Source organism: Hylobates moloch, unplaced genomic scaffold, assembly GCF_009828535.3.
Source record: "Hylobates moloch isolate HMO894 unplaced genomic scaffold, HMol_V3 SCAFFOLD_1, whole genome shotgun sequence".
In the NCBI taxonomy this organism is placed as follows: Eukaryota; Metazoa; Chordata; class Mammalia; order Primates; family Hylobatidae; genus Hylobates; species Hylobates moloch.
The window spans coordinates 14470145-14496134 of NW_026652276.1; the positions used below are offsets into that span (position 1 = coordinate 14470145).

At 39.9% G+C, this 25990-nt stretch overlaps 1 protein-coding gene and 1 long non-coding RNA gene across 2 annotated transcripts in view; one reads left to right on the forward strand and one right to left on the reverse strand.

The window, feature by feature from the left end:
- Nucleotides 1–25990, reverse strand: part of COL4A3 (collagen type IV alpha 3 chain) — a 127387-nt gene that overhangs the window by 7418 nt on the left and 93979 nt on the right. The window contains exons 32-47 of the mRNA XM_058437764.1: nt 24567–24734; nt 23240–23329; nt 22748–22882; nt 17853–17951; nt 17015–17104; nt 16220–16359; nt 14133–14259; nt 12880–12960; nt 12393–12491; nt 12139–12186; nt 9605–9790; nt 8648–8778; nt 4345–4417; nt 3523–3594; nt 3309–3434; nt 2378–2476 (exon numbers count right to left, since the gene is read on the reverse strand). Of these exons, the coding sequence (XP_058293747.1) occupies nt 2378–2476; nt 3309–3434; nt 3523–3594; nt 4345–4417; nt 8648–8778; nt 9605–9790; nt 12139–12186; nt 12393–12491; nt 12880–12960; nt 14133–14259; nt 16220–16359; nt 17015–17104; nt 17853–17951; nt 22748–22882; nt 23240–23329; nt 24567–24734 (1764 nt within the window). The remainder of the gene's footprint in view (nt 1–2377; nt 2477–3308; nt 3435–3522; nt 3595–4344; nt 4418–8647; nt 8779–9604; nt 9791–12138; nt 12187–12392; nt 12492–12879; nt 12961–14132; nt 14260–16219; nt 16360–17014; nt 17105–17852; nt 17952–22747; nt 22883–23239; nt 23330–24566; nt 24735–25990) is intronic.
- On the forward strand, nt 1792–25949 carry LOC131383302 (uncharacterized). The gene is made up of 3 exons (XR_009213236.1): nt 1792–1995; nt 25529–25571; nt 25915–25949. It is a non-coding gene; the product is annotated as an uncharacterized LOC131383302 (long non-coding RNA).

The window sequence follows — 25990 nt, forward strand, 5'->3', positions numbered from 1 at the left end:
TGGTAGGTCTTAATGTATGTTTTTTATGAATAAATGAATGAATCCTCCTACAATGTGATGGGGGAAAAATTAGATATCTACAGCTTAGTCTATTCAAGTAGATAATAAAAAATTACTTATGGTTTTGATAAATCCACAAATTACTGCAACATTGTCTACAATAAACAATTGCAGAAAACATTGAAAGCTCTTTTTAAAGGTTCAAACTTCAAGAAAGTTTTGATCAATTTGTAAGGCAAGTAAGAAGAGAAGGCTTTTTTTTTTTTTTTTTACTGTAATAAGGGTTAGTTTCTTTTATTTATATGAGTTAAAAACAAAGTAAATTGTTTCTGTACATTTTTCTCTCTGTGGAGAAAAACTTTCTATACTTTGGAGTATGGAGTAGAACAAGGCTAATCCACACTTGTCATGTTCTAGATGAGGACCAGTGAGCTATCCTCTCTTCCATTCCTCTTGAACTTCCTTCTCCTTTCTTTAATTGAACAGCTATTATTTATGGTATTGGCATTGGCTACCATTTCCTCACCCCCATCCATTTCTGCTGCCACTGTACCCTGACTCCCTCTCCAACCAGACTTGGGCCATGGCTCTCTAGGGTCCTAAGGAATCACAGAGAAAACAGAGACGGTTAGACTTTGGGCCTACATCATTACAGGAAGTAGTTTTGTTGCCCGCAAACATCCATGCCCCTGGGAGTCAGGCAGGGTCACAGTTTAGTCCTGACTCAGAAGTCAGGACTTTCCACAGAAATTTGTAAAAGCACCAATATTATCTATTTTTTCAATTTTCTCTGAATTCTGCCCACTCTTGTCTCCTCCAGGGACCTTGAGTGGTTTTTTGAAATTAAAAATAGGCCACATCCAAATTCTCCAGTCTGATGTCTTACTTGAAAAATCCAAGTTGCCATGGTTTTAATATATTGGGGAGACACGTTTTTCTCGTTTCCTAACCCCTGCCCTCATTCAGAGGGGGCTATAGTTGGCCCCAAACAAAAGATGTCTCCTGATCTCTGCACAGGAATTGGAAAGTGATTAGCTGAGCAGGGCAGGAACTGGAAGTGAGCGTTTATACAAATGTGTGATATCCAAGGCATTTCTGTATCTCCAAGAAAGGGGCCGGGGCCATCAGTTTATGCCAGTGCAGTTTGACTCTTAGATCTCTTTGTCATTCTTGTGAGGCCTCCATAGCATTGAACTGTCTAATTGCTAATTAATTCTCAACAAAATTTATATTGCAGTGCCCTTGCTCTTGCTGTTGCCCCATTCTTAGGGTATTAAAGCCTTGCTCATTAAAATTTTTAAATTAATAGAATTATCAATAAGAATGGTTTATCACTTCAAAAACCACACTTTAAGGAAAGCTGAATGATTAATAGCACTCTACTGTGCACCCATGACAATATTAAATCATACGTAATTATGCAATTAGTATTATAATATTAACATCATATTTGAATTTTTAAAAATTTCAGTCTACGGTCTTTACCATTTTAATATAGTAGATCTGAGCACAATATATGTCAGTAAATTCAGAAAGCACATTTAGAATTCTTTCTTGCTTTAACAAAGTCAGCAATCCTAAAAACAGAAGATTTGGACATCGAGGTAGTGTCCAGAAGAGTGCTTTCAAACGTCTGCAGAAGGTAGATGTTGATCCAGGTATCAAACTGACACATAGAGCATATTTTCAGAATAAAACACTATATTTAAGAGGCCCCTTTTTAGGACACGCATGAATTGTTGAATTCTATTCAAGAATGGCTTTTTTTTTTTTTTTGAGACAGAGTCTCCCTCTGTCACCCAGGTTGGAGTGCGGTGGTGTGATCTTGGCTCCCTGCAACCTCTGCCTCCCAGGTTCAAGCGATCCTCCTGCCTCAGCCTCCCAAGTAGCTGGGATTACAGGCACCCGCCACCATGAAGAATGGCATTTTTAAAAGATGGCTTTCTTAAAATTTCTTAAAAAAGGATACTAAGTTGCTCTTCTACTCATACCAAGGTAATATTTTTCTAGCTACATACTTATATACCACTCCTATAAATAATAATTATTAACTAACAACTCCTATAAGTTATTAAAAACAGGTATTGGCCTTTTTGAAAGAAGAACACCCATACGATTTATTAGTTCTATTTGTCCTTGGGCTAAACTGTGCATCAGTTTGGAGCCCATCTGACCAGCTAAGAGGTTGGAAAAATAGTGTGTTCCAATAATTCTTGATTCTCATCTTCCAAATGAACATTTGATCCTTGGCCTTTGGTCTGATCTGAACAACATAAACTCAAAGGCCTAGATAACTCATATAGTCACTCACTCGAACAAGACTTCTCTGTATGTCGAAATAGCACCTCTTCAGTGAGGAAACAAGCTGGGGGTTTACCTGGCTCTCCTTTAGAACCTTTGTTGCCTTTTTCTCCAGCTGGTCCAGGAGTTCCTGGTTTTCCATCCTTGCCTGGCTTACCTCTTGGCCCACAGGGTCCTAGGCAAAAACCAACATTGTATTGCATTTTATCATATAGGATGCAAGGTAAGGTGGCCAACCATCCCGTTAACCCAGGACCTTCTCAGTTTCAGGAATGAAAGTCCTGCATCCTGGGAAGATCCTCAGTCCTGAGCAAGCTAGGATGATTAGTCACCTAACTTGTTAGCCCCTCTTCCCAGAAAACAAGACTCTCGAAAATGAACTATGAGGATACTAAATGCAGCAGTTTAAAATTGTGCTGCAATTTTGATTGATGTTCTTCCAGAATTCACTATGTCCCTGAATTGATCAAACTAATAAGTAATATCTTTATCTCCCAGGTGATTCAGACAAACTTAAGGCATAATCATTCCATTCAGAAGCCTATTACAATATGCTCTGCTTACGTAGAGGGGTCAGTTCAATTTCCAAACACCAGCATTTTGAAAAGATTTCTAAATCATTTTTTCCTAATACTTTGCAGTACAAAGTGTTAGAAAAGTATAAATTCACAGAACTCAGGTATATTCAGACAATCATTTAGAAATAGAGCCCCAAGACTGACAGTTGTCAGAGGAGATAGACATACCTTTACCTTAATTAAAAAAAAAATTGCTGCCCTAAAGTGTATTTGTTCAAGTTATACTGTGTACAACAGCTTTCAATAGATTCCAAGGTCTTTTATTTGCTGGTCAGGGGTAAAATGAGCTCAATCCTAAGACTGATTGTGAAAACCACTATCATGTTCAACATTTTCTGTGAAGTTGTGTCAGCTGTTTCCAAAGCAGTTTACAGGTATTTTGGTTCAACCACTTCCTAGTGATCCAAGTCAATGCTGCCAGTCCCACACCTAGGTTTCCAGGTGGCCCTGGTGGCCCAGGTTCTCCCTGCATCCCTGGTTCTCCAGGTGTGCCAGGTGGCCCTGGGCTTCCTGGAAGGGAGATAATCTGAAGTGTGCCAGGGTCTCCACGTACACCTGTTGACATAAACATAAGAAGAAGATGATGGCTTCACGGATACGTTACCTTTCTTCATTGAGAGCAATAGTAAGGACATTTATTTACCAGGTGGTCCTTTTGGCCCAATTGGTCCTGGAGGTCCAGTGGATCCTAGAAATCCAGGATTACCCTTTTCTCCTAAAAACAAACAAACAAACATACAGTGTGATTCCACTTAGATCAATGGGTTTCCTAATTCTTTGGGTTGATGATTGACTCTAAGGACAAATACTAGAAGTGTGCCTGGAGGCTGTGTCCCATGGGTTCTGTCACAAGGGCTACAATTTCATTTTGTTCACATAGGTTTTAGCATGTCACTGGGACCCAGTAGGTCGTGCTTAATGAGTCTGTAAAGAAATATATTCCAGAAGTAGGCATTAAGAACTTGTATTTTAACATTGAAGGGGAAGGGTCCCTAAGAGTCCACTTTTTGAGTTCAGAAACCAATTTGATATTTACGGTAAGATACAAAGTCACATTAAAACCTGTTTTACCATGTGGTGAATTATATTGCTTGGTTGTCGTAGTTACCTACTTTCTCAGCTTATTACTCTAGCTTTACTAATAGCCTAGAGTTAGTTACGTTAGGAGTTCTCTTCAGCACATAGAGAATATTTGCTTTGATGTGAACTAATAAAGTGGTAAGACTTCTCTTCCAATCAGTCTTTTACACAAATAAAAGAAGGTTACCAAGAGCCATTGATTTGGAGAAATACTTTATTTTAAAGAATCTTGAAATAGTGTAGTGGAGCCTTCCTACTTCACTCATATTGAGGTCCCATTTGTACTAACCCCAGCTGTCTGTACTTCAGCAAACACTTGTATGCCCTAAAATATGAATTGAGGTTATGGTATTTGCATATAAAGAGCAATGCACAAAAACAGTACCTTTCACGCCTGGAAACCCCTGGAATCCAGGATCACCTCTGAGTCCTGGAAGACCTGGAGTACCTGGTGCTCCCTATATTTCAAATAAAGGGAGCAGAACCAAAACAAATTTTTAAAATCACTAAATTTACAGCAGTTTTTTAAAAATGCAAATAGGGTATAATATTATGTTGGGTGAGAATAAGCTGAAGTTAGCAGACATCATTTTTATCTTTCAATCAAGGCTATAACTCCTCTGGCCACTTAGAACCTTTCCTTAGACTATCATTTTAAAAGTAAAATAAAAGCTTCCCTTAAGCCCAAGAGCAAACATGCCTTCTAATGTTGGTGTATGTTGTTTTAGTATTGGATTCAACTGGATATTCTGTGTCCTAAATGGAGTAGCCCAGTACTGCCAGAATGATTTTTTTTTTTTGGGGGGGGGGGAGCAGAATCTCATTTTGTCGTCCAGACTGGAGTGCAGTGGCATGATCTTGGCTTGCTGCAACCTCTGCCTCCCACATTCAAGTAATTCTCATGCCTCAGCCTCCCAAGTAGCTGAGATTATAGGCATGCACCACCACACCTGGCTAATTTTTGTATTTTGAGTAGAGACAGTTTTTGCCATGTTGGCCCAGCTGGTCTCGACCTCCTGACCTCAAATGATCTGCCCATCTCGGCCTCCCAAAGTGCTGGGATTATAGTAGTGAGCTACCGTGCCTGGCCCAGAATGAAAATTGTAATCTGTATTTATAATTGTTGCAAAGACAACAAAACCATTGTTGAGTTACAGCACCCAAGCATCATTCTAACTAAGCTAGCAGAGCCATAAATTACTCTTGATCATGATGGTAGGAGAAGTAATGTCCAGGGATGGGAGTGTACAGGAGTTGTCAAGAGAGAGTATTTGACAGGCATATTTGACAAGGATGCAACAGTCTAAGTAGGAAGGAGGTGCTCTCTTCTTGTGAGGCTCACATGAACTGGTCTTATAGCCAGGAGATGCTCAAGCAAAGCCATAGAAGGAGGCAGGAGGGAGCAGGACTTCTGAAAAGAGCTATTTGTCAAAATGTATGCTAAATCTACTTTCATACTGTCCATATGAATTGAGATAATGCTATTACCTGAGAATAATGGGCTTTGAAGGTTGTGAAAAGTGCCAAGAATAAAACTGGCTTTGAACCAGCTATCTTTAGAGCAAGAAGACCAAAGAAGGAACCATCTGATTGCCTGGATAAAGTGTTATTAAAAAAGGAGAGAGAGAAAACAGAACCATCTGGTCAAGGACTTGCTGGCTTCTGATGTCTGCCTGTTCTCTTGAGGCGAAGGTAACTATGAAAAAGGGCATGTTGCCAGGGTTATCCCTGGCAGCAGGAGGGAGCTGTTAAAGGCCCCAAGCCAGTTGAGACATCCATCAAGAATTATCTTTCAACTGTAAGTGTAGAAGCCTATGAATGACCATGAAATCACCAGAGGAGTTAAGTAAGATCATGTTTCCAAACCAAGCTTTATACATCCCAGTGTCCTTGGAAGGTCTTTAGATGTAACCATGGATCAAATTGGCAACTTTCAAAGAATCATGGGGAACATGAGAGATACCTACAGACTGAAGATGGGCAAATCAGTCATTTTTCAAAAAAAAAAAAAAAAAACTTTTAAAGGTAGATTCTGGAAATCAAATACCAAGAGAGCCTAAGAGCGATTCCTAACAATGAGCTATGGCAAAGTACCTCATTATGCATCACTGATGACGTTAGTAGAGGGCAAAATGAGTTATACCGTAGATGTTCTGTATTTACGTATGAATTGTCAGTGTAAATACATTGACGATTTACATGGTAGAGAGAGCTGTGCCATGTGCCATGGTAGCTCTCTCTACCATATTTTTGTGGACAAAATGGCTGCTGCATAGAGCAACAAGGATAGATTTAAAGCTTGGTGAATAGCCACATCAAAAGGCAGTTCATTAAGGGATTAATTCCAGCTTTGGTAGAGAGCAAACTATGGGCACAAAGAGCTGCTTTGGAAGTGTTTCTTGGATCAGCAAATGATGTCCTCCCTCTTCTTAGTCTAGAAAACCAGAACTCCATTACCTGACTCCTGCTTAGCCCTCCAGACTCCTCCCAAAGTGTCCCCATTCCCACCTCAGCTGCAGTAATAGAGTTGTGTGTGTGTCACTCACACACACCCATTGTCATTTTTCTCAGAAAGCTCCTTTCCTGCACCCGACCCATACCTCTGCTTTTCTTATTTTCTTGGATAACTCCTATGCATCTTTCAAGACTCAGGCCAGGCATCAATGTCCTCGGGGAGGGACCTTTCCTGAGCACCTTCCCTCTACAGTCTGGATTAAATACCCTTCCTCTGTGTCCTCACAGCCCCCTGCATTCTTCCTACCACACGGTGTGAAAATGGCCGTCTCTGTGTCTATCACCCTCACTTTATTGTGGGCTCCTCTAGGGCAAAGGACTGTAACTTTTTGTTTTTCTATCCATTGGTACAGAGTAGACATTCAGTTATGATCCCTGAGTCACATTCCTCTATCCAACATCTGTCTCCAAGGATTTGATGTAAACAGAGGAGTCAGCTTGTCTAATACGCTGCTAAGAGAAAGCTAGGGACGACGGCTGTGGTGTTGAGAGAGAGAATATGAATTGAGAGATTGCAGGCTGGGTGCACAGGCCTAAATGAATAAGATGATGTCTAAGATTGATAAATGTAAAAGTTCTACACTTAAGTCTCAAATAAACATCAACAGCAACAAGCTAGGCAAGAAATAATGGAGAAAACTTAGTAGCACGCGTGAGGAGAAGGCCCATGGGCTTTAGTTGATTATAAGCACAGTGCGGATACAGGCAGGTCAGCCCAATGGCCCAAGTGGAATTTTAGGTCTGATTCCTAAAATGGTGATGTTCCGGACAGCAGACCCTTCTGTCCTTTAGCCACTCACTGGGGTATTGACTTCTTCTGGAGGGCGTTCATTCCAGAGGCTATATTTTTTAGGGTGATACTGACAAACTAGGGTGCATTCAGTATAGAGGCAAGGCTGTTAAATGGTTAAACTGAATTTGAAAGAACCAAGTATTTATCCAGGAATAAAATAATTGGAAAGAAATGGCAGTTATTTAGAAACATTGGCAGGCATTTGGGGGGCAGAAAATAAATAGGCATTTACAGGGGAACACAGAAAACTTCAGAAGCATATAAGTAGAGGAAAAAGTGACAATGTCATTTAGAGTGATTCTGAACTCCCAGCTGCTTTTTGAAGATTATGGAATCTTGGACTTGTTCAAGGTCTAAATAAGCAAGGATCTGGAATGCTGTAGAGGTGAGTCCCATACAGACCAAAGTTTTGGAGGCCTCTTAGAGGCCAAATCATTCCAACTCTGAAGATTTTTTGATTTTCAGAAACTTCTGGACTGTGTTCCCTTAGGCGCACTGCACAGATGCATCAAAAATTGTAAATTTTTGCTGCCTCCAGGCCCATCTGATCTGGCAATTAATTTATAAGAGTATAACAGTATTCTTGTATTAACGATAAGTCAATGTTAATGATATGGCTTGGCTGTGTCCCCACTAAAATCTCATCTTGAATTGTAGTTCCTATAATCCCCACATGTCCTGGGAAGGACCCAGTGGGAGGTAATTGAATCATAGGGGTGGTTCCCCCATGCCATTCTCATGGTAGTGAGTGAGTTCTCATAAGATCTGATGGTTTTTTTTGTTTGTTTTTGTTTTTGACGGAGTCTCACTGTCGCCCAGGCTGGATTGCAGTGGTGCTATCTCGGCTCACTGCAAGCTCTGCCTCCTGGGTTCACGCCATTCTGCCTCAGCCTCCTGAGTAGCTGGGACTACAGGCGCCCGCCACCATGCCGGGCTAATTTTTTGTATTTTTAGTAGAGACGGGGTTTCACAGTGTTAGCCAGGATGGTCTCCATCTCCTGACCTCGTGATCCGCCTGCCTCCACCTCCCAAAGTGCTGGGATTACAGGCGTGAGCCACCGCGCCCAGCCGATCTGATGGTTTTATAAGGGGCTTCCCCCTTTGCTTGGCACTCATTCTGTCTCCTGTTGCAGTGTGAAGAGGTGCCTTCTGCCATGATTATAAGTTTCTTGAGGTCTCCCCAGCCATGCAGAATTGTGAGTCAATTAAACCTCTTTTCTTTATAAATTACCCAGTCTTGGGTATGTCTTTATTAACAGCATGAGAATGGACTAATACAGTTAACAACATCGACAATATATGATATACTATACAATATAAGAATAATTATAATAAGTTGATATTGAATTACTAATGAGTCAAAATAATTATGCATACTCACCAGATGACCTGGTGGTCCCATGTCTCCTACAGTTCCAGGTGGACCTTGCGGGCCAGGGTGGCCCATAGACCCTTTGTCTCCTTTTATGCCTATTACATGACTCCCTGGAGGTCCAGGGGCACCAGGCTCACCTGAATTCATGAAAAGTCTGTCAGTATTGCCAGCCAGGGAGCTTGGAAGGTTCTACCTATCAGTGATTGTTTCTAATGAAGTATAAACCCTTCACTTAGCATTACCACAAACATTCTTTCCCCTGGAGCGTGTAATGGGATTGTGGTAAAGACAGGATAAGATGATGCCAGCGAAGCACCTGGCACCCACCAGCAGGATCTGCTTCTCCCCAATGAGGGTCTGTTACAGCAAGGTCTGTGCCTGCTTCACTAGAGCCTAGCCCAGCTCTAGGGATTCAACAAATAGAGTTGAATGAATGCATCACTGTCTTTTAGGCTAATTTTTTTTTTTTTTTTGATACAGTTTTGTTCTGTTGCCCAGGCTGGAGTGCAGCGGCACAATCTCAGCTGACTGCAGCCTCTGCCTCCCAGGTTTAAGCAGTTCTCCCATCTCAGCCTCCTGAGTAGCTGGGATTACAGGCACACACCACCAAGCAAGACTGGCTAATTTTTGTATTTTTAGTAGAGACAGGGTTTCACCATGTTGGCCAGGCTAGTCTTGAACTCCTGACCTCAAGTGATCCACCCGCCTTGGCCTACCAAAGTGCTGGGATTACAGGCATAAGCCACTGTGTCCAGCCAGGCTCATTAATTTATTGACTATGCCTCCCTCAAACAGGCTACCCTGCCTTGACAACTGCCGGGTGTGGGAACCATGGGTAGGGGGGGAATGGAGATGACCACAGGGAAAGAAGCAGCAACAAGGTAACATGGGGAGGAGGTTGAAAACTTTTGAAGTCAAACATGATTTTTATTCTTTTATACTATTTAAAAGTAAACCCTCTACCTGGGCTTCCTCTTGAGCCTCGTGGACCATGATTTCCTTTCTGGCCAGGGATAATTGCACCGGGCAGACCTGGTGGCCCTGGGAATCCTTCTATGCCTGTGGGACCTCGAGGCCCAGCATCTCCCTTGGCCCCTTTTCTGCCCGGGAGGCCAGGAAAACCTGGGGCTCCCCTGTCTCCTTTAGCTCCTGCAAAGAAGAAGGCTTAATGAGTTTCTTTAATGCCCATATGGTTGGGTTAGAGCTCTTGGCTATCTTTAATAATGTAGGTACTTTGCTTAAAAGTGTTCAGATTCAGAATATATATTTCTAAAATATATATTTTATAATATATTGCTGGTAAATGCAATATAGAGCTACAAAAACTGAGCTGAGACTCTGTCTCCAACTAGCTGTCCGATCTTGGCAAAGTCACTTCAGATTTACTTACTATTATAAATTTCGATTTTCTTATTTTAAAAATGAAGGTAGTACCTGTTCTAGCTAATTCTTTCAGATCAAGTGAGATAACATACAGACATAAAAGCATGGTATAAGCTCTAAAGTGTTATATAAATGTAAGCCACAGTTATTATCAGCTGATGAACTTAATCATGTTGACGTTGTTGAGTCACTGATAATCCATTAGAGCACAAGAAGCTAAACTGCGTAGCAGTGATGTGTGCATTTGAAGTATTATCCAGCTAAACCTAGAAAAAGGAGCAACACAATTGCAGTCTTTATTCTGTCCTTTAGTTAACTTCCCCACACATCCCCCATGATAGGAATACTAGTGGCAGGAGGTTTGGATTTACCAAAGACCCCCAAAAAAGGTCACAAGTTAATACTAATAGTTTTCAACTTAGAAAAGCTTCAAGAAATTGTGCTTTGACATTCATGAATGAAAAATATTGTATGAATTGAAGATAATGTCTCCCTCTTCTCATCTCTGTGTTATTCTAGAAGCAGTAGATGGCATGAAAACAAAAGATAGATGTGCAGAAGGAGAGGGAGAAGGAGAGGGAGGCTAATAGCTCAGGGGAGGGCTTGGGGAGTTATTATATAGTAAAGACTTACAATGAAAATAAAATTGATGAATATTGACGATCTAGCCCTATGTCTATTCACATCCTTTAGCTTTTTAATGCCTGTAAGTTATACTTTTAAAAGAAAGTGCTTAGATGACTTCAGTTCACTCCAAGCTTTGTAATACTGTTTGCATGGCAATGACCTGAAACACCAACATGGCTTGGATTGTATATTTCATGTTCATTAAAATGATTACATGCTCTGCAATATGATTTCTTTTTAGGATTTGGGAGAATAAACTAATTAAAAGGATTCATACCTTCCAAGTCTCAATGAACTCTTCTCCATATTTAGTTATCCTAGAGGGATTGAGGTGCATAATCATTCACTTACATAATTAGGCTATTTGTTAGTTTTAAGGCTTTTAAACCTAAGGTATGACCGTTTTATACCAAATTTTATTTCCAGTTAAAAGCTAGTGTTCTCATTCCAAATGGTTAAACTGTGAGTTAGCCTGGGAACATGAAGAGCAACTCTCCTTTTGACCACAATTCTAAAGCTACACTGTGGAACAGGAAGAACCTTTGTGCTCATTGAGAAAGGCGAGGTCTGAGAGATGTGGGAAGACCGAGCTCAACCAAAAGAACAATCAAACCAGTAAGAAACAAATGGGAGAGAACAGCTCTTGTCTACTTTTACACTTTAACTGTTTTGTGAAGAGGTGGTTCCTGCCCAACTGTGTTTCTCATTGGCATCCAGCTGCTCTTTGCTGGTTCGCATGAGCATCAATAACTAGGGCCCTTCAGTGTGCTAGGCCTCTTTGCTAATGAAATGCTCCCATTCATAGGACCCGTGGCTGAGACGGGTCAATGAAATGTGCAAACAATCTGACGTTTCTCCTGGAAGGTTTGACTAGAAAATGGAAAAGAGTTAAAAGAAACTGTTTATCTTGTAAAGCACTGACGTGAGAAATCCAGACTTGCGGCCTGCCAAACAAAAAACTTGTAAATACTCTGAATGACATGTTCAGTAAACTGCCATGTCTGAGATGTTGAGAGACTCTCTGGGTTGCCTTTAATAAACAATAGCATGGACTGCAAGCTGGATCTGGGAGTTGGAATCAGACCTATGAAGATACAGGTGGGAAAGGATTCGGATTACTCCTGTGTCTCAGAACATCAGGGACAGATGCTCACTGAGAACCCATCAGTTCCACCTTCGCCTTTTAGGAGGTGGTATCTTTAAACCATGCTAACAACAGCAAGACATATACAGAAGAATCCTTTTTACTTTTCAAGACTTTCTTAGTAGGAAATTCCAAAATTGAATTACAGTTTCTAATTCATCCTATTTGTTGTGATGATAATAATTAAACATTTTAAATTGAAGACCAAGATGATAAATATCCTATATTACTATTGGAACATCTTTAATTCACTAGGTTAAGCTTACTTTCTATTTCAAGCATATTCAACTGCTTTCTCTCCTTGAAAATGTGTACATTAGGACAGGGAAGAAGAACTGCTTACCTTGAGCACCAGGGTTCCCTCTTGGGCCTGGAGGGGCCCTCAATAAACCTGAAAGAGATAATCTTGGCATGTTAATAGTTGGTCAATTTCATTACATTATATGTCTATGACAAAAGTTTAGTACACACTGAAAACATGTTAAAGATAACCAGTTCTATCAGAGAAAAATCTTTAGAGCAGCAAAGGATTACACTGTTACTAATGATTCTATCCAAAATAAAACTAATGGATCAAAGATAATGAGCAAGTTGTACCCATTTCTCCCTTTTCTCCGGCTGGACCAGGAATTCCATCACGTCCTTGGTCACCTCTTATACCCATTGGTCCAGGAGATCCTGGGAATCCTGGAAGACCTGAAAAAAAAAAAAAAACCCCAAACTATGGTATACAAAAAGAGGATTTATTTCTTGCCAGTGTCCTAATGGGAATACCAGGGAGATGTGAGGAATTGTGTTAAACAGGCTATTTTTCAGAACTGTAGCTATGTGAAGCTATGTTCCCAGGGAAAACCACATACAGATTACTATTATCATGAGGATTATCAGTTTGGAATAGGTTGCCAAGTATTTGAATTAAATAGATAGAAATATCTAACCCCATTTTTTTTTTTTGCATTTTTGTCTGGATACTGAGTAACTAGGAGCTACCTTCTGTAGAGTAGTAGGTTTACAGAAATCCAAACCTCAGGAGAAAATGTGCCTCCCACATGAAAAGGAAAAAGAGAAAGTATAAAAATGAAACCTGGAGGGCCTTTGATTCCTGGAGGGCCCAGGAAGCCTTTGATTCCTTTAAAACCCAAATCACCATGAGGACCTGGCTTTCCTGGAAATGAAGAGAGGGGAAGGAAGAAAAAAGATCACCAAAAGATAAATGATTACAACGATGACTGAAACGGTCTGTTTTTATAGTCAACCATGCTCACGCTGGCCTTAAGGAAGCTCTCTTGTTGCAAGGTCACCCCATGGTTTTGTCCAGGCTGCTATTTTCCTGGAGAACCACTGCAGAGATGTATCTAATCACTTTCAAAGATGTGTGTACACCAACCACAAGCACCACTCAATGTGTGATTTTATTTTAATTGTGAGTTAAATGCAAATTTATTGAAACTTTCTATATTTGAACAGGTAGTTTATTGTATTTAAGTAAGACCTGAATCTGCAACCCAGTAGTTTCACAGTTGTTTTTAATAAAACAAAACCCTAAACCTGAATTGTAAGCTAATAAGCAAGAAAGCCAAAATTCAATCCAGAAATGGGTCCGAAAAAGAGTCACAACACAGTGTTGTAGTTTGAATTGTGTTGTCCCCAAATTCATATGTTGAAGTCCTAACCTTCAGTACTTCAGAACATGACTCTGTATTTGGGGATAGGGCTGGTAAAGAGGTAATTAAATTAAAATGAGGTCAGTAGGGTGGGCCCTAATCCAATATGAGTGGTGTCTTTATAAGAAAAGAAGATTAAGACGCTTGGAAAACACTGGAAGAAGATAGCCATCCACAAGCCAAGAACAGGGGCCCCAGAAGAAACCAACGCTGCTGACAGCTTGATCACAGACTCGGAGCTGCTGGAACTGTGAGAAAATAAACGTCTGTAGTTTAAGCCACCTAATTGCTTCTCAGCCTTTTGGCTAACATCAAGTGTAGTTTAAGCCACCTAGTCTGTGGAATTCACTATGGAAGCCTGGACAAACTAATACAAACATTATGATTGTACAATGGCTAACATTTTGTATCCTTGGGCTGAATTTGTTGAGGCAGTTCTTCAAAAGTGTTTTTTATAGGAACATATTTTTATATTTCAGTCCAAACGGGCTGATTAGTAAAATTAGGCTCTCTTAATGAATTCTCTTAGTGTGTTAGAATTTGAAGTTTAAAGTTGAATAAAAGCAACTGCAGCATAAAAGTATAAATAGCTTTCTGTTTACCACAGTGATTTCAGGAGGGCTATACTCTGAGTAATGCTTCCAGCTTTTAGAATTGTAAACCCAAGCCTTACCTGGGAGGCCAGGACTTCCAGGACTTCCAGGGGCTCCCTCAGGTCCAGCAGGCCCCAAATGTCCAGGTGGGCCAGGTTGCCCCATTTCTCCTTTCTTTCCCATATCACCCGGTAGTCCTGGATCCCCCTTAAATGTAGTCAAATACCTTTAAAATTCTCATATAAGCAGGATATGTGGTTAGAATTCAGCATAAACTTTATTCACTAATTTTTTCATTCATTCGTCAATTCGTATTTAGTATCTGCTATCTGCCAGCACTGTGATAGGTGCTGGGAATAAGATGGCCACATGGTTTATGGAGCCCAGTGCAAAATGAAAATGTAGCTTCCCTTAAAACTTTTTGAAGTGAATTTGAAGACAGCAACAGCATAGCATCAGACCAAGTGTGGAGGCCCTTCTTAGCACAGGACTGCACTGGTAGCATACCTAGGAAGCCGGCTTTTACCAGGATATAATGGTAACCTATATAGATTTATAACATACACAGTCCCTGCCTTCATGGAGCTTCAGAGACCAGTAAGGAGATAGATATTAAATAATCACACAAATATGTAATTACAAATTGTGATGAGTAGCTGGGAGTAAGAAAGAAACAGACTAAATAAAGATGTATCCTACACATACTATGCATGCAAATATGTCAATCACATGTTTTAAAAACCTTCCAGTGATTTAATGTTCATTAAATCTTCACTTCAGTTTTATGACAAACCAGAACATATAGGTTTGATGAAGATTTACAAAATTTCTATGGTAGCCAATTAAAATATACTACTCTGTTACTCTCATTTTGCTGACATGATAAAACCAGCTCATTTTGTGTTCAATGCACGGTTCTAAAAATTTATTCTGGTGGTTACCTGTGAAAACTTTAAATCTAGATGAAACTATCAATTAATTGAGTGTGAAGTCAAATAGGATTTCTCGATGAGCAAATATCTCAGTGGAAGCAATCTCAGGTTTTCTGAGGACTTAATCTAAATATAAAGAACAAAGACATTTGTCTGTGCTCCAAGTAATAAGCACTTGCTTTCTTGGGTCTGTGTAGTGTCTAAATTTTTTTCTTATTTTAGCAATTACTACTGGAGAATATAGCCAGTGAAAATATTTAGGAAAGGTGGCATTTTATTGTCTCCAAAAAGAGGGAGAAGGTTCCCTAAGTAATAATTTTTATATGTTGGAGTCATATACTGTTGAAAATCTAAAAGTCTAAATCAGAAAAATAGACTCTCCCCTACAAAAACATTTTCAAACATTTTGCATTTCGTTTCAAAAGGTTGCTGGGCTCCTTGGGATCCCATAGATTTTCCCAGTGGTCCATGGAATCCCATGTTAGTAACCTCTGCTTATAGGAACTTGTATTAATCATTCTCTAGGGGTCTATCTCTGGCTTTTAGTGTGAAAGCTGTACTCAAAAAATTGGGAAGAGAATAAACCTAAGAAAGCAGCCGAGCCCTATTGAAACATCTGGCTGCTGCTTTGTATAATACAGTAGTAAGGGCTTTAACATCCAACCTCAATTTGACAGAGCACAAACGCTGAAAACATTGAAACAAGTTAAGTATTTCCATTCCATTACACACAAAAAGTTCTAAAACAAGAAAGATAAGTGTATGTATCTTAGGATTTTGTTCGCTTTCTAATAATGCTGTAAAGTTATTTTATTTTGTATCTTTTGTTAGTCTTTGTAAGACAAGTGTTTTTTATTAGAAGGTTTGGAAATTTATTTTTCTAAGTCTGAGATGAGTACAGCAGAAATGGGCCACTTTGTATCACAAGAAAAAACCCACTGTCCCATCTGATTGTATGGGCCTGTAATCACTGCCTCCTTCTGGCAGCACACCTAAATTGCAGGGACAGTGTGAGAAATTCCTTGGTGAATGAAAGAGGCTTTCAGAAGTTGACAGCTCTGTGACAGATAAGCATCCTCAGTTGTGGAGATAGGATTTTAAAAATCCAAATAACTGTCTGAAAGTATAGTAATAGTTGCAATTTTCTCTGCCCACACTGAATCTGGGTACTTGTTGATATTTTTCAAGGCACTCACTCCACCACCAAAATGTAAATATTTCAGTGGCCTATATACCGTTGGTCCCGGTGGTCCTGGCCTTGTACCTTCTGAATAACCTGGCTCTCCCTTATCTCCCTGGAGACCGTGAATACCTGGGAGGCCTGGTCTTCCTGCTCGACCTGGGAATCCCAAAGTTCCCCTTTTTCCTTTAGAACCTGAAATTAGGGGGAAAACATCGAGTAAAATAGATAAACATGAGGATCTTGAAGTTTTCTACTTTTCACTTTGGTATAAGCTTTCTCCCAAGAATGGCTTTTTCAGAATTGCAAATGCATCAGGTAGTTACAATGGTTGATTATTATATAACATCAATATTTATTTTGTTCTCACCCATATTCTAGTTGCACACTGTGTGTTTGTCTAATAGGAAATCTAGTTTTTTGTTGTTGGTTTTTTTTTGAGATGGAGTCTCACTGTGTTGCCCATGCTGGAGTGCAGTGGCGTGACCTCAGCTCAATGCCACCTCCGCCTCTTGGGTTCAAGCGATTCTTCTGCCTCAGCCTCCCGAGTAGCTGGGACTACAGGCGTGTGCCACCACGCCCAGCTATTTTTTGTGTGTTTTTAGTAGAGATGGGGTTTCGCCATGTTGGCCAGGCTGCTCTCAAACTCCTGACCTCAGGTGATCCACTTGCCTTGGCCTCCCAAAGTGCTGGGATTACAGGCATGAGCCACAGTGCCCGGCCCCGCAAATCTAGTTTTTTAATATAAGCTTTCTACCAAGTGGAAAACCAAAACAGTACACAACACAGAAAATCTGGAGTCCTCACCCATCATGAGCTTGTGGGCTCATAACAGGACCTTATGCATTACCTGGCATGCCCATGTTCCCCATGCTTCCTGGTATACCACGTAGTCCTGGTTCTCCAGGATTCCCAATGCTGCCCAAATCTCCTCTGGGGCCTTGAGAACAAATAAATAGTTATTGCCCTGCACAATTCCTGGACATAGTATGGGTTTAATAAATACTTGTTGCTTGCATGCATAAATGAATCCAGAACAGCCAGACTAGCCGGTTTAGGCACTTGTCTTGCTGTCCTTTTTCCTTCAAATAAGAGGGAACTAGGGACCCAGAACATGTAAAACTAAAGAAAGTTAGATTCTTGTTAGCAGACCTGGGTTTCAAACACTAAAAGCATCATTGGACCAACACCAGCAGGAAAAAGTGGGCTCCTGCAACCATATGGTAATATATTTCCAACTGCATCCTGAAGTGTTATTGCCATGTAATGTATTTTGTTACTGAGGTGGTTGTAGGAATGGTGGGATACTTTAATTATTTAAAAATTATTTTGTAAACTCAGTTACTTGTTTTAAAAAAGAAAGATGCAAACCTGAAAACTTCTAAGGCATTCTCTAGTTTTCATCTCTGATATGTGATATAGTGATCAATTATAATTTATAACATATCAGCAATTTCAGAATGAAATTTCGAGGACAAAATGGAACTATTTGTAGGTTAATATATGTTAGTTAATGACACACCAACTATCAACACCTTCTTGTTAGTTAATTTAGTAGCAAATTTCTGCTGGAACACGATCAGAACAGAATTGATACTTAAACCCAGTAAGCCTAGAAACAACTTTCATTACTTTAGATGTCGGAAAGTGTAAAATGTGATATTTTTCTATTTGAGAATCAACGGTACCTGGTGGTCCTGCTGGTCCAGGTAGTCCTTTGAGGCCTTTTAAACCTGGCATCCCTGGAACACCTCTGTTTCCTTTCTCACCTGGATTTCCTGCGAATCCTAAAGTTAGAAACCAGGTATTAACAAGAAAATTAGCCAGGTGTGGTGGCGGGTGCCTGTAATCCCAGCTACGTGGGAGGCTGAGGCAGGAAAATCACTTGAACCTGGGAGACAGAGGTTGAAGTGAGCTGAGATCACGCCACTGCACTCCAGCCTGGGCAACAGAGCGAGACTCCATCTCAAAAAAAAAAACCCAAGACAAAAAACCAGGTATCAAAAATGCATGTTAAAATTTTGTCAGACCCATCCACATCCTGGTTTAAACCAATGGCATATTATTGTAGTACAGCATAGCATATATGTTAAGAGCATGGGCGGATTTGGGCTTCTATCTTTTAAAGAAGAGGATTAAATGCAATAATATGTGTCAAGCATTATTAGCACAGTGCCTGGCATAAGTTATTCCTCAATGAACACTAGCAATGATCTTAATATGTACTCTTTAAAACAACATTTTAAGAATTAGCAGCCTAAATACCTCTTCATTTCTTAATAGTAAAGACAAAGTGTTATCCACTACAGTATTCTCATCTAGATGATTCTATTCTCAATCCATGTATTAAAATTATAATTTATAAAGTATTAGGTAAGTCAAAGGCCAGAATCACAGTGTCAATCAGTTAATAACACTTGGATTTGAATCCAGTTCTGCACAGCTGGAAAGCTCATAAACGTCCCAGGAAGCCATTCTATTTTCCCTAAAACATGACTTTGATCATACTCTTCTCCTGTTCATAAATAGTCATTGGGCCAGGTGCAGTGGCTCACACCTGTAATCCCAGCACTTTGGGAGGCTGAGGTGGGTGCATCATTTGAGGTCAGGAGTTCAAGACCAGCCTGGCCAACATGGTGAAACCCCATCTCTACTAAAAATATAAAAAGTAGCTGGCTTGGTGGCACACACCTGTAATCCCAGCTACTTGGAAGGCTGAGATTCACTTGAACCTAGGAGGTTCAAGAGAATCACTTGAACCTAGGAGGCGGAGGTTGCAGTGAGCCGAGATCACACCATTTACACTCCAGTCGGGGTGACAGAGCGAGACTCCGTCTCAAAATAAATAAATAAATAGTCACTGAATCTCTATTACCTACAGAGTAAATTGCAAACTCTTTCGGCAGCATGAAGCATTCTGCAATCTGTCTACAGCCTGCCTTTGTGCTTTTTCTCAAGCAGATTCACTTCCTTTGGCTCTTTTCCTGCATATGGACTTATTCATTAACATATGGATGGAGCATCTAATTAATAAATAGATCTTGTGCTGAGCACCAGAGAGATAAATCACCATGTTCTCTTTCCCCAAGTTTTTAGTGTTTAACTGGGGAGACAGCCAAGTAAACAAATAATTATCATCCAGGCAGATAAACTCTATACTAGAGTTGGGCACAATATGCTACAGGGAAGAATTCCTGGAAGAGGTGGTATTTTTTAGCTCAGTCTTGAAGACCAAATGAAAACTAATTGGGTGAAGAAGGTCTGGAACGAGACAGGATTCCCAGACAGTAAAATAGCATGTAGAAAGGAGTGATGCGTATCAGGGAGTTAGATTGTTTTGTTTTACAACCTTTGTTTTTTCCTTTTATGTCATTGATTGCAATCTAAAAAGATATATACTGTTTAGTCTGTTTGTTTACTTCAGTTTTTTAGGGGCTGGCAAAATACAGCTTTCAGGCTGAATCTGGCTTGGTTTTGTATGGCTTTAAAGACGGGTTTTACTTTTTTTTTTTTGAGATGGAGTCTCGCTTTGTCGCCATGCTGGAGTGCAGTGGCACAATCTCGGGTCATTGCAACCTCCGCCTTCCGGGTTCAAGTGATTCTCCTACCTCAGCCTCCCAAGTAGCTGGGATTACAGGTGTGTGCCACCATGCCCAGCTAATTTTTGTATTTTTAGTAGAGTCTGGGTTTCACTATGTTGGCCAGGATGGTCTCGATCTCTTGACCTCATGATCCACCCGCCTCACCTCCCAAAGTGTTGGGATTACAGGCGTAAGCCACCACGCCGGGCAGTTTTTACATTTTTAAAAGGTTGTTAAAAACAAAAGCAAAGAAGAATATACAACAGGGCGCATATGTGAGCCACAAAGCGTAAGATACTTACTACCTAGCCTAAATGGAAAATGTTTATGGACCCATTATGTCTCTTTCCCCCACTAAACTGTAACTTTCATCATGACTAGGAAACTAAAGTCTGCTTTGTTCACCTCTGTATAATCAAGACATAGCAAAATGCCTAGTCCATAGGTATTATTAAGTAAAAGGTAATTATTGAGTACATAAATGTCTTGTGGCTGGGGAGACAGGCCAAGTGCAAGTGGTGAATAAACTTGTATGTCAGTCTAAGAAGTTTCACTTCTCAAAGCACAGGGAACCTTGGAAAGATTTTAAGCCAAGAATTTTATTTGTTCATCTGAATCTTATTCAACATTTAAATCCTCTTTCATGGAGGTTTCACTGACTATCTTAGTTGCTGTATTTTCTACTTCCCTCAACTCCTACAGAGCTCTGGCAGCACAGTGAGGAGGCCAAGTGTGAGGCCCATCTCTGCCATTTCCTATCAGAGTGACATTGGGCAAGTAACTTGACCTCCCTATTTCCCCACATGTAAAATGGGATGATTGCAATAGTAGTACCTACTCCTAGGGTTATGTGTTTATTTATTTTTTGAGACAGAGCCTCACTCTGTTGCCCAGGCTGGAGTACAGTGGCACAATCTCAGCTCATTGCAACCTCTGCATCCTAGGTTCAAGTGATTCTCCTGCCTCAGCCTCCTGACTAGCTGGAATTACAGGCTCCCTCTGCCCCCGGCTAATTTTTGTATTTTTAGTGGAGACAGGGTTTTGCCATGTTGGCCGGGCTGGTCTCGAACTCCTGACCTCAGGTGATCCACCCGCCTTGGCCTCCCAAAATACTGGGATTATAGCTGTGAGCCACCATGCCCAGCCTACTCCTAGGGTTATTGTGAGGATTAAATGAGTCAATAGTTGTAAAACTTGGAACAGTACCTGCACATGGTAAATGCTACTTAGGTCGTTGTTAAATAATATAGCATACTAATTTGCACCTTGCGTTCTTTATTGTCTTTTTCTACATATGCCTAAGTCTGCCACGCAGAGTCCTTGTGGAGAGGATAGTGACTTGTTATTGTGCTTCTCTGTATATTCAATATCTCTTCCACATTTGAAGTGAATAGCTTTAAGTCAGAAATTCAGATTTAGAAAAAAAAAGGATCATATTGAAATTAGGGAGGCCTAGATACAGGTTCTTTTTTTATTGTTCTTCTTCAATCTGTGTCCCTTGGTTATGCATTTGAAAAGCCTAAAGAAAACAATACAGAATAGCCTCGATGCATACTCTACTTAGGGTGAGTAAAAGAGTTTTGTTGGAAACATAGAAATAGCCCCATAGCATGTGTCCTTCTGTACTTTACAAAAGGAATTCTTCAATTGCAAATTAGTACTCACTGCGCATTTATACTGTGAGAGCCAAATTTCTGCTTATGTAGGCAGAGATATGCTATTCATATTTTTTCCAAAATGTTCCTAACACTACTTAAATAATCTAAAATAGTCTAGTGAAGTGGTGTCTATGTACACAGTTTATGAGGACTGGAGATTGGTGCCAGTATTTTTTTTTTTTTTTCATATCTTGGCTTAGACTAGTCCTAGCAGAGTTTTATAAAAGTCACATTACTTTCTTTTTCATTGCTAAAAATGAAATGCAATATTCTTTTTGTACCAGAACTAAAGTGTCTCTTCAACACCAGGTTAGATGAGGACTACACAGAAAGCCTTTACTTCCTAACTTGCCAGTTAGTCAGCCTTTATATTGTGGTCTACAGCACCCTGTGCAGAGTAATTTTTTTTTTTTAGGTTTGGCAGTACATGTGAAGGTTTGTTACATCCTTATGTGCCACGCATGTAAATATTTGTTGAATACAGTCTCATTTCTCAAAAGTCATTTCAAATATCTCAAAACTTAACATGGTTTTACAACTGCAAACACATTTTTCTTTTTTCCTTTCTTGCTGTGATACATTTTTCTTTTATTCCTTTCCTGCTATGAGAGTCTGATCTGCAAATGTAATATTTTACCCAGCAGTTCTCTGTTTTTCTAAAGTTGCTTGGGATTACATTTGGTCAAGAAGACCGCAAGGGAGGGCTTCTGAAAATTTGGTTTTATATTGGTTGTATTGATCATATCACGAAAACTACCATAAAAAGGGCCCAAATAACTTGAAATAATGTGAATGGGTTTGAATTTTAGCCTAATAGCTACATCTAACAACAGTCTTTCTAAAGGGTTATATTTTCGTTGAAGCATTTCTTTTTAGTAATTATTCTCCAAAGGATTTTGAACAGGAGAAGAAGTTTTTAGACGGAATCAGAAAATATTATCCTGGTAGTCTACACAATAAAGTTGAATTTGAGATGGAGATTTCAACATCAGCCAGAAAAGTTTTTTAATGGGGAATTTTTTAAGGGTTTAATTTTCCCTATACTTGGCAAAGAGGGAGTTTTGAGGCTTATAATTTAAAAACTGACTGATGACGATTTAAATATAGCAAATGAAAATGCAGAATTAACTTAGAAATAAAAATATTACGCATCGAGGAGGCAACATATCGTGGAAGGTGACTCAGTTCTAGTGCCTGCTCAACCACCAACTGGCTGTGTGACAGGCAGGTAACTAAACACTGGCCCTCATTGTCCTTATTTGTCAACTAAAGGGATTTGCCTGGATAATTTATTAGCCCGAGAATCAGCTCTGATGTCCTGATTCCAAACAAGCAATTCTTTACCTTTGAGACCTGGTTCTCCTTTGTCCCCTATTACGTGGGATATCTGAGAAGGCCCGGGATTTCCTTTATCCCCTTGTTCCCCCTTGGCTCCTGGGGTTCCTCTCTGGCCCTTTACTCCTGGAATTCCAGGGCTCCCTAAAAGACGGAGTAATAACATCAGGTCCTTAATTCTTCAAGTAGTTCATAGGGATTAAAAAGTTGGCAATGCTTACGATAAAACAGAACAAATCAAACAAAAATGGCTAACAGTGCTCAGAACTTGATAAATAGTTTCCCCAGGCAGGCAGCCTCATAAGGGTAGTGGTGTAAGCCTGCAGGGAGAAAACAGGATTCCGTTCAAATGGAAAAAAGGAACACAGAAAACAGCAAAATCAAATACTGTTGCTCTCTCAGAATTATTTTTCCCTCCAGTGAAACATAACTTTTTTTGCTGCGAAATAAATGAACATTGTTTATGCTTCCTGCTATTTAGAAAGGCACTCCATCACTTACCCCTCTGCCCTGGCGTGCCTGGGTTCCCAGGGGGCCCCAGAGGGCCAATGGCTCCAGGAAAGCCCATCATCCCAACCACTCCATCTTCACCTATGGAAACAAATTAACACAAAGCAGCATGTGTTGTACAGAGTGAGAAAAGCAAAATATTCCATATACTAAAATAAATTATACTTAGAAGCAGAGATTGGGAGTTGAAAAAAATGGCCTCTGTACATAGTACAATTTCTGTATTAGTCTAGGAGATGGGTTGGTAAATGGTCTTTTAAACTCATCTATGTGGAAGTGATTGGTAGCAAATCATATTCATGGATGAGGATAGAATATGTGGAAGTTTTGGAGCATTCCATCCTCCCTGCCCCTGACCAGTCACTTTCTATTCTATCCCTTCACTTTATTTTCTTCATAACACTTGTCTCAAATTGAACTTAGATTTTAAATATTTCTATTAGTGCTCCTCTACTATGAGAAGGGGAGACTTGTCCACTGACTGATGTGTCTCTAGGGCCTAGAAGAATGCTGGCATGTGATAGTTGCCCAATAAGATGAATGAAAGGATAATGTGTCAATTAAGTTGTTTTAGGCTCTTTTCCAGAGGGGAGATCAGTGAGGTCCTTATGCCATGAGGGAACAGAATATTCTCCCCAAACATATAAACAATAAACATAGCCATGAAATTAAAACAATTATACAGAAATATGATGAACAACAACAACAAATCAGATAACTTATACAAAATGGACAAGTTTCTAGAGAAACAGAATACCAAAACTGACTCCAGAAGAAACAGAAAACCTGAATATACCTACAAGAAATGAAGAGATTGAATTAGTCATTTAGAGACTTCCCAAAAAGAAATGCTCAGACCCACATAACTTCACTGGTGAATTCTACCAAATGTTTAAACAGCATCAATTCTTCACAAACTGTTCCAGAAAATACAAGAGGAGGAAACACTTCCCAGCTTGTTCCATCAGACCAGCATTACTCTTGACACCAAAACCAAAGACATCACAAGAACACTACAGACCAATATCCCTTCTCAATATAAATGCAAAAATTCTCAACAAAATACTAGCAAACATATTATAGTAGTCGTATGTAAAAAGGATTACACAGCAAAAATAGCCACATTCTGGGTAATTGTTCATCCCGCCACCACCGTTTCCCTGTACCATGGCCCCTGGTTTCTTACAAATAATTTAGAAGGAAAACCTTATATTAAGTAAAACCATAGAGTCAAAAGTGTATGCCTATGTACAGTTGACAGAGCCACCTTAAGAGGAAGAGGAAAGAAAAAGAAAAATAGAAACACAAAAAAGGATACCTGGTGGCCCTAAAATTCCCGGATTTCCTGGATATCCTTTTTGACCCGGTGGTCCCATCTCGCCTTGATGACCTGGCATTCCTGGTGATCCAGTTTCTCCAGGAGATCCTGATCTATCCAAGCCAGGAATTCCTGGGTCTCCCTTTGGCCCCGTTTTACCTCTTCTGCCTGTGTATGAATAAATGAATGAATGAATGAATTAACCCACAAATGTTTTCCCCTACTAACTTCAGAAATATATATACATTTTTAAGATGGAGTCTCCCTCTGTCTTCCAGGCTGGATTATAGTGGTGCGATCTCAGCTCACTGCAGCCTCTGCCTCCCTGGTTCGAGTGATTCTCCTACCTCAGCCTCCCAAGTAGCTGGGACTACAGGCATGCACCATAATGCCTGGCTAATTTTTGTATTTTTAGTAGAGATGGGGTTTTGCCATGTTGGCCAGGCTGGTCTCGAACTCCTGACCTCAAGTGATCCGCCCACCTCGGACTCCCAAAGTGCTGGGATTACAGGCATGAGCCACTGCGCCCGGCCACTTTAGAAATATTTTATGGCTGTAAATATTTAGCTTTGTGATTCGGGGTAACTGCACACTTACACATGCATGCGTGTGTGTGTGTATGTATGTATGTATTTAATGTCCCCCCCGTAAAATTTCTGAGCTCCCTTCTGGCTCTAACATTCCCTGCTCCAATGACTCATGCAGTAATACAAGTGTAGTCTTTATATCTATTTTCTAGTCCTGCAGACACATTCTGGGTCTGCACCTTATGAGTGTTGCTCACTCTGTATCCTGCAGAAGACATACAGAGCTGTTCACATAGAAGCAAGCCACTGGATGCCTCTGGAAACAATAATAATGCCACTGTAACAGTTAAGGTCTTGGTCAAAAATTTATTTGTGAACATATAAGCAGTATGATAGACCACAGACATTAACTGATTTCTAAATAAATTTTTCCAGGAACAGTTCATCAGATCTGATAGAGAGGATCCAAAAACATAAAGTAAGTTTTCCATCTTCTGGAACATCTAGCCTGCATCATTTAGATTTATTTTCATGTTTTTTCTTTTATATTGTATGTAAAACAATCAACTACATATTTTAGTTTACAAGTTTTTAAACTGGTATCATTGCATACATTTACCCTATTTTAATAGTAAGGATAAATTTACCACTTTAATATATTTATGAAAGTATTAAAGGTAAAATGTTTTCTGAGAATTTAATATGTATATAAATATATGTAAACACACACCAATCTCTCTCTGTCTTCAGCATTCATATTTTTCTTGCATAAAAGACACAAAGCAACTCACTATATTAACTTCAGGTTTCTTCCTTTATAGGTGGTACACACTACTGTGTGCAACAAACCCATGACAGCAAGGTTTACACTTCTGAAGTATTTCTCATTGAACAGTG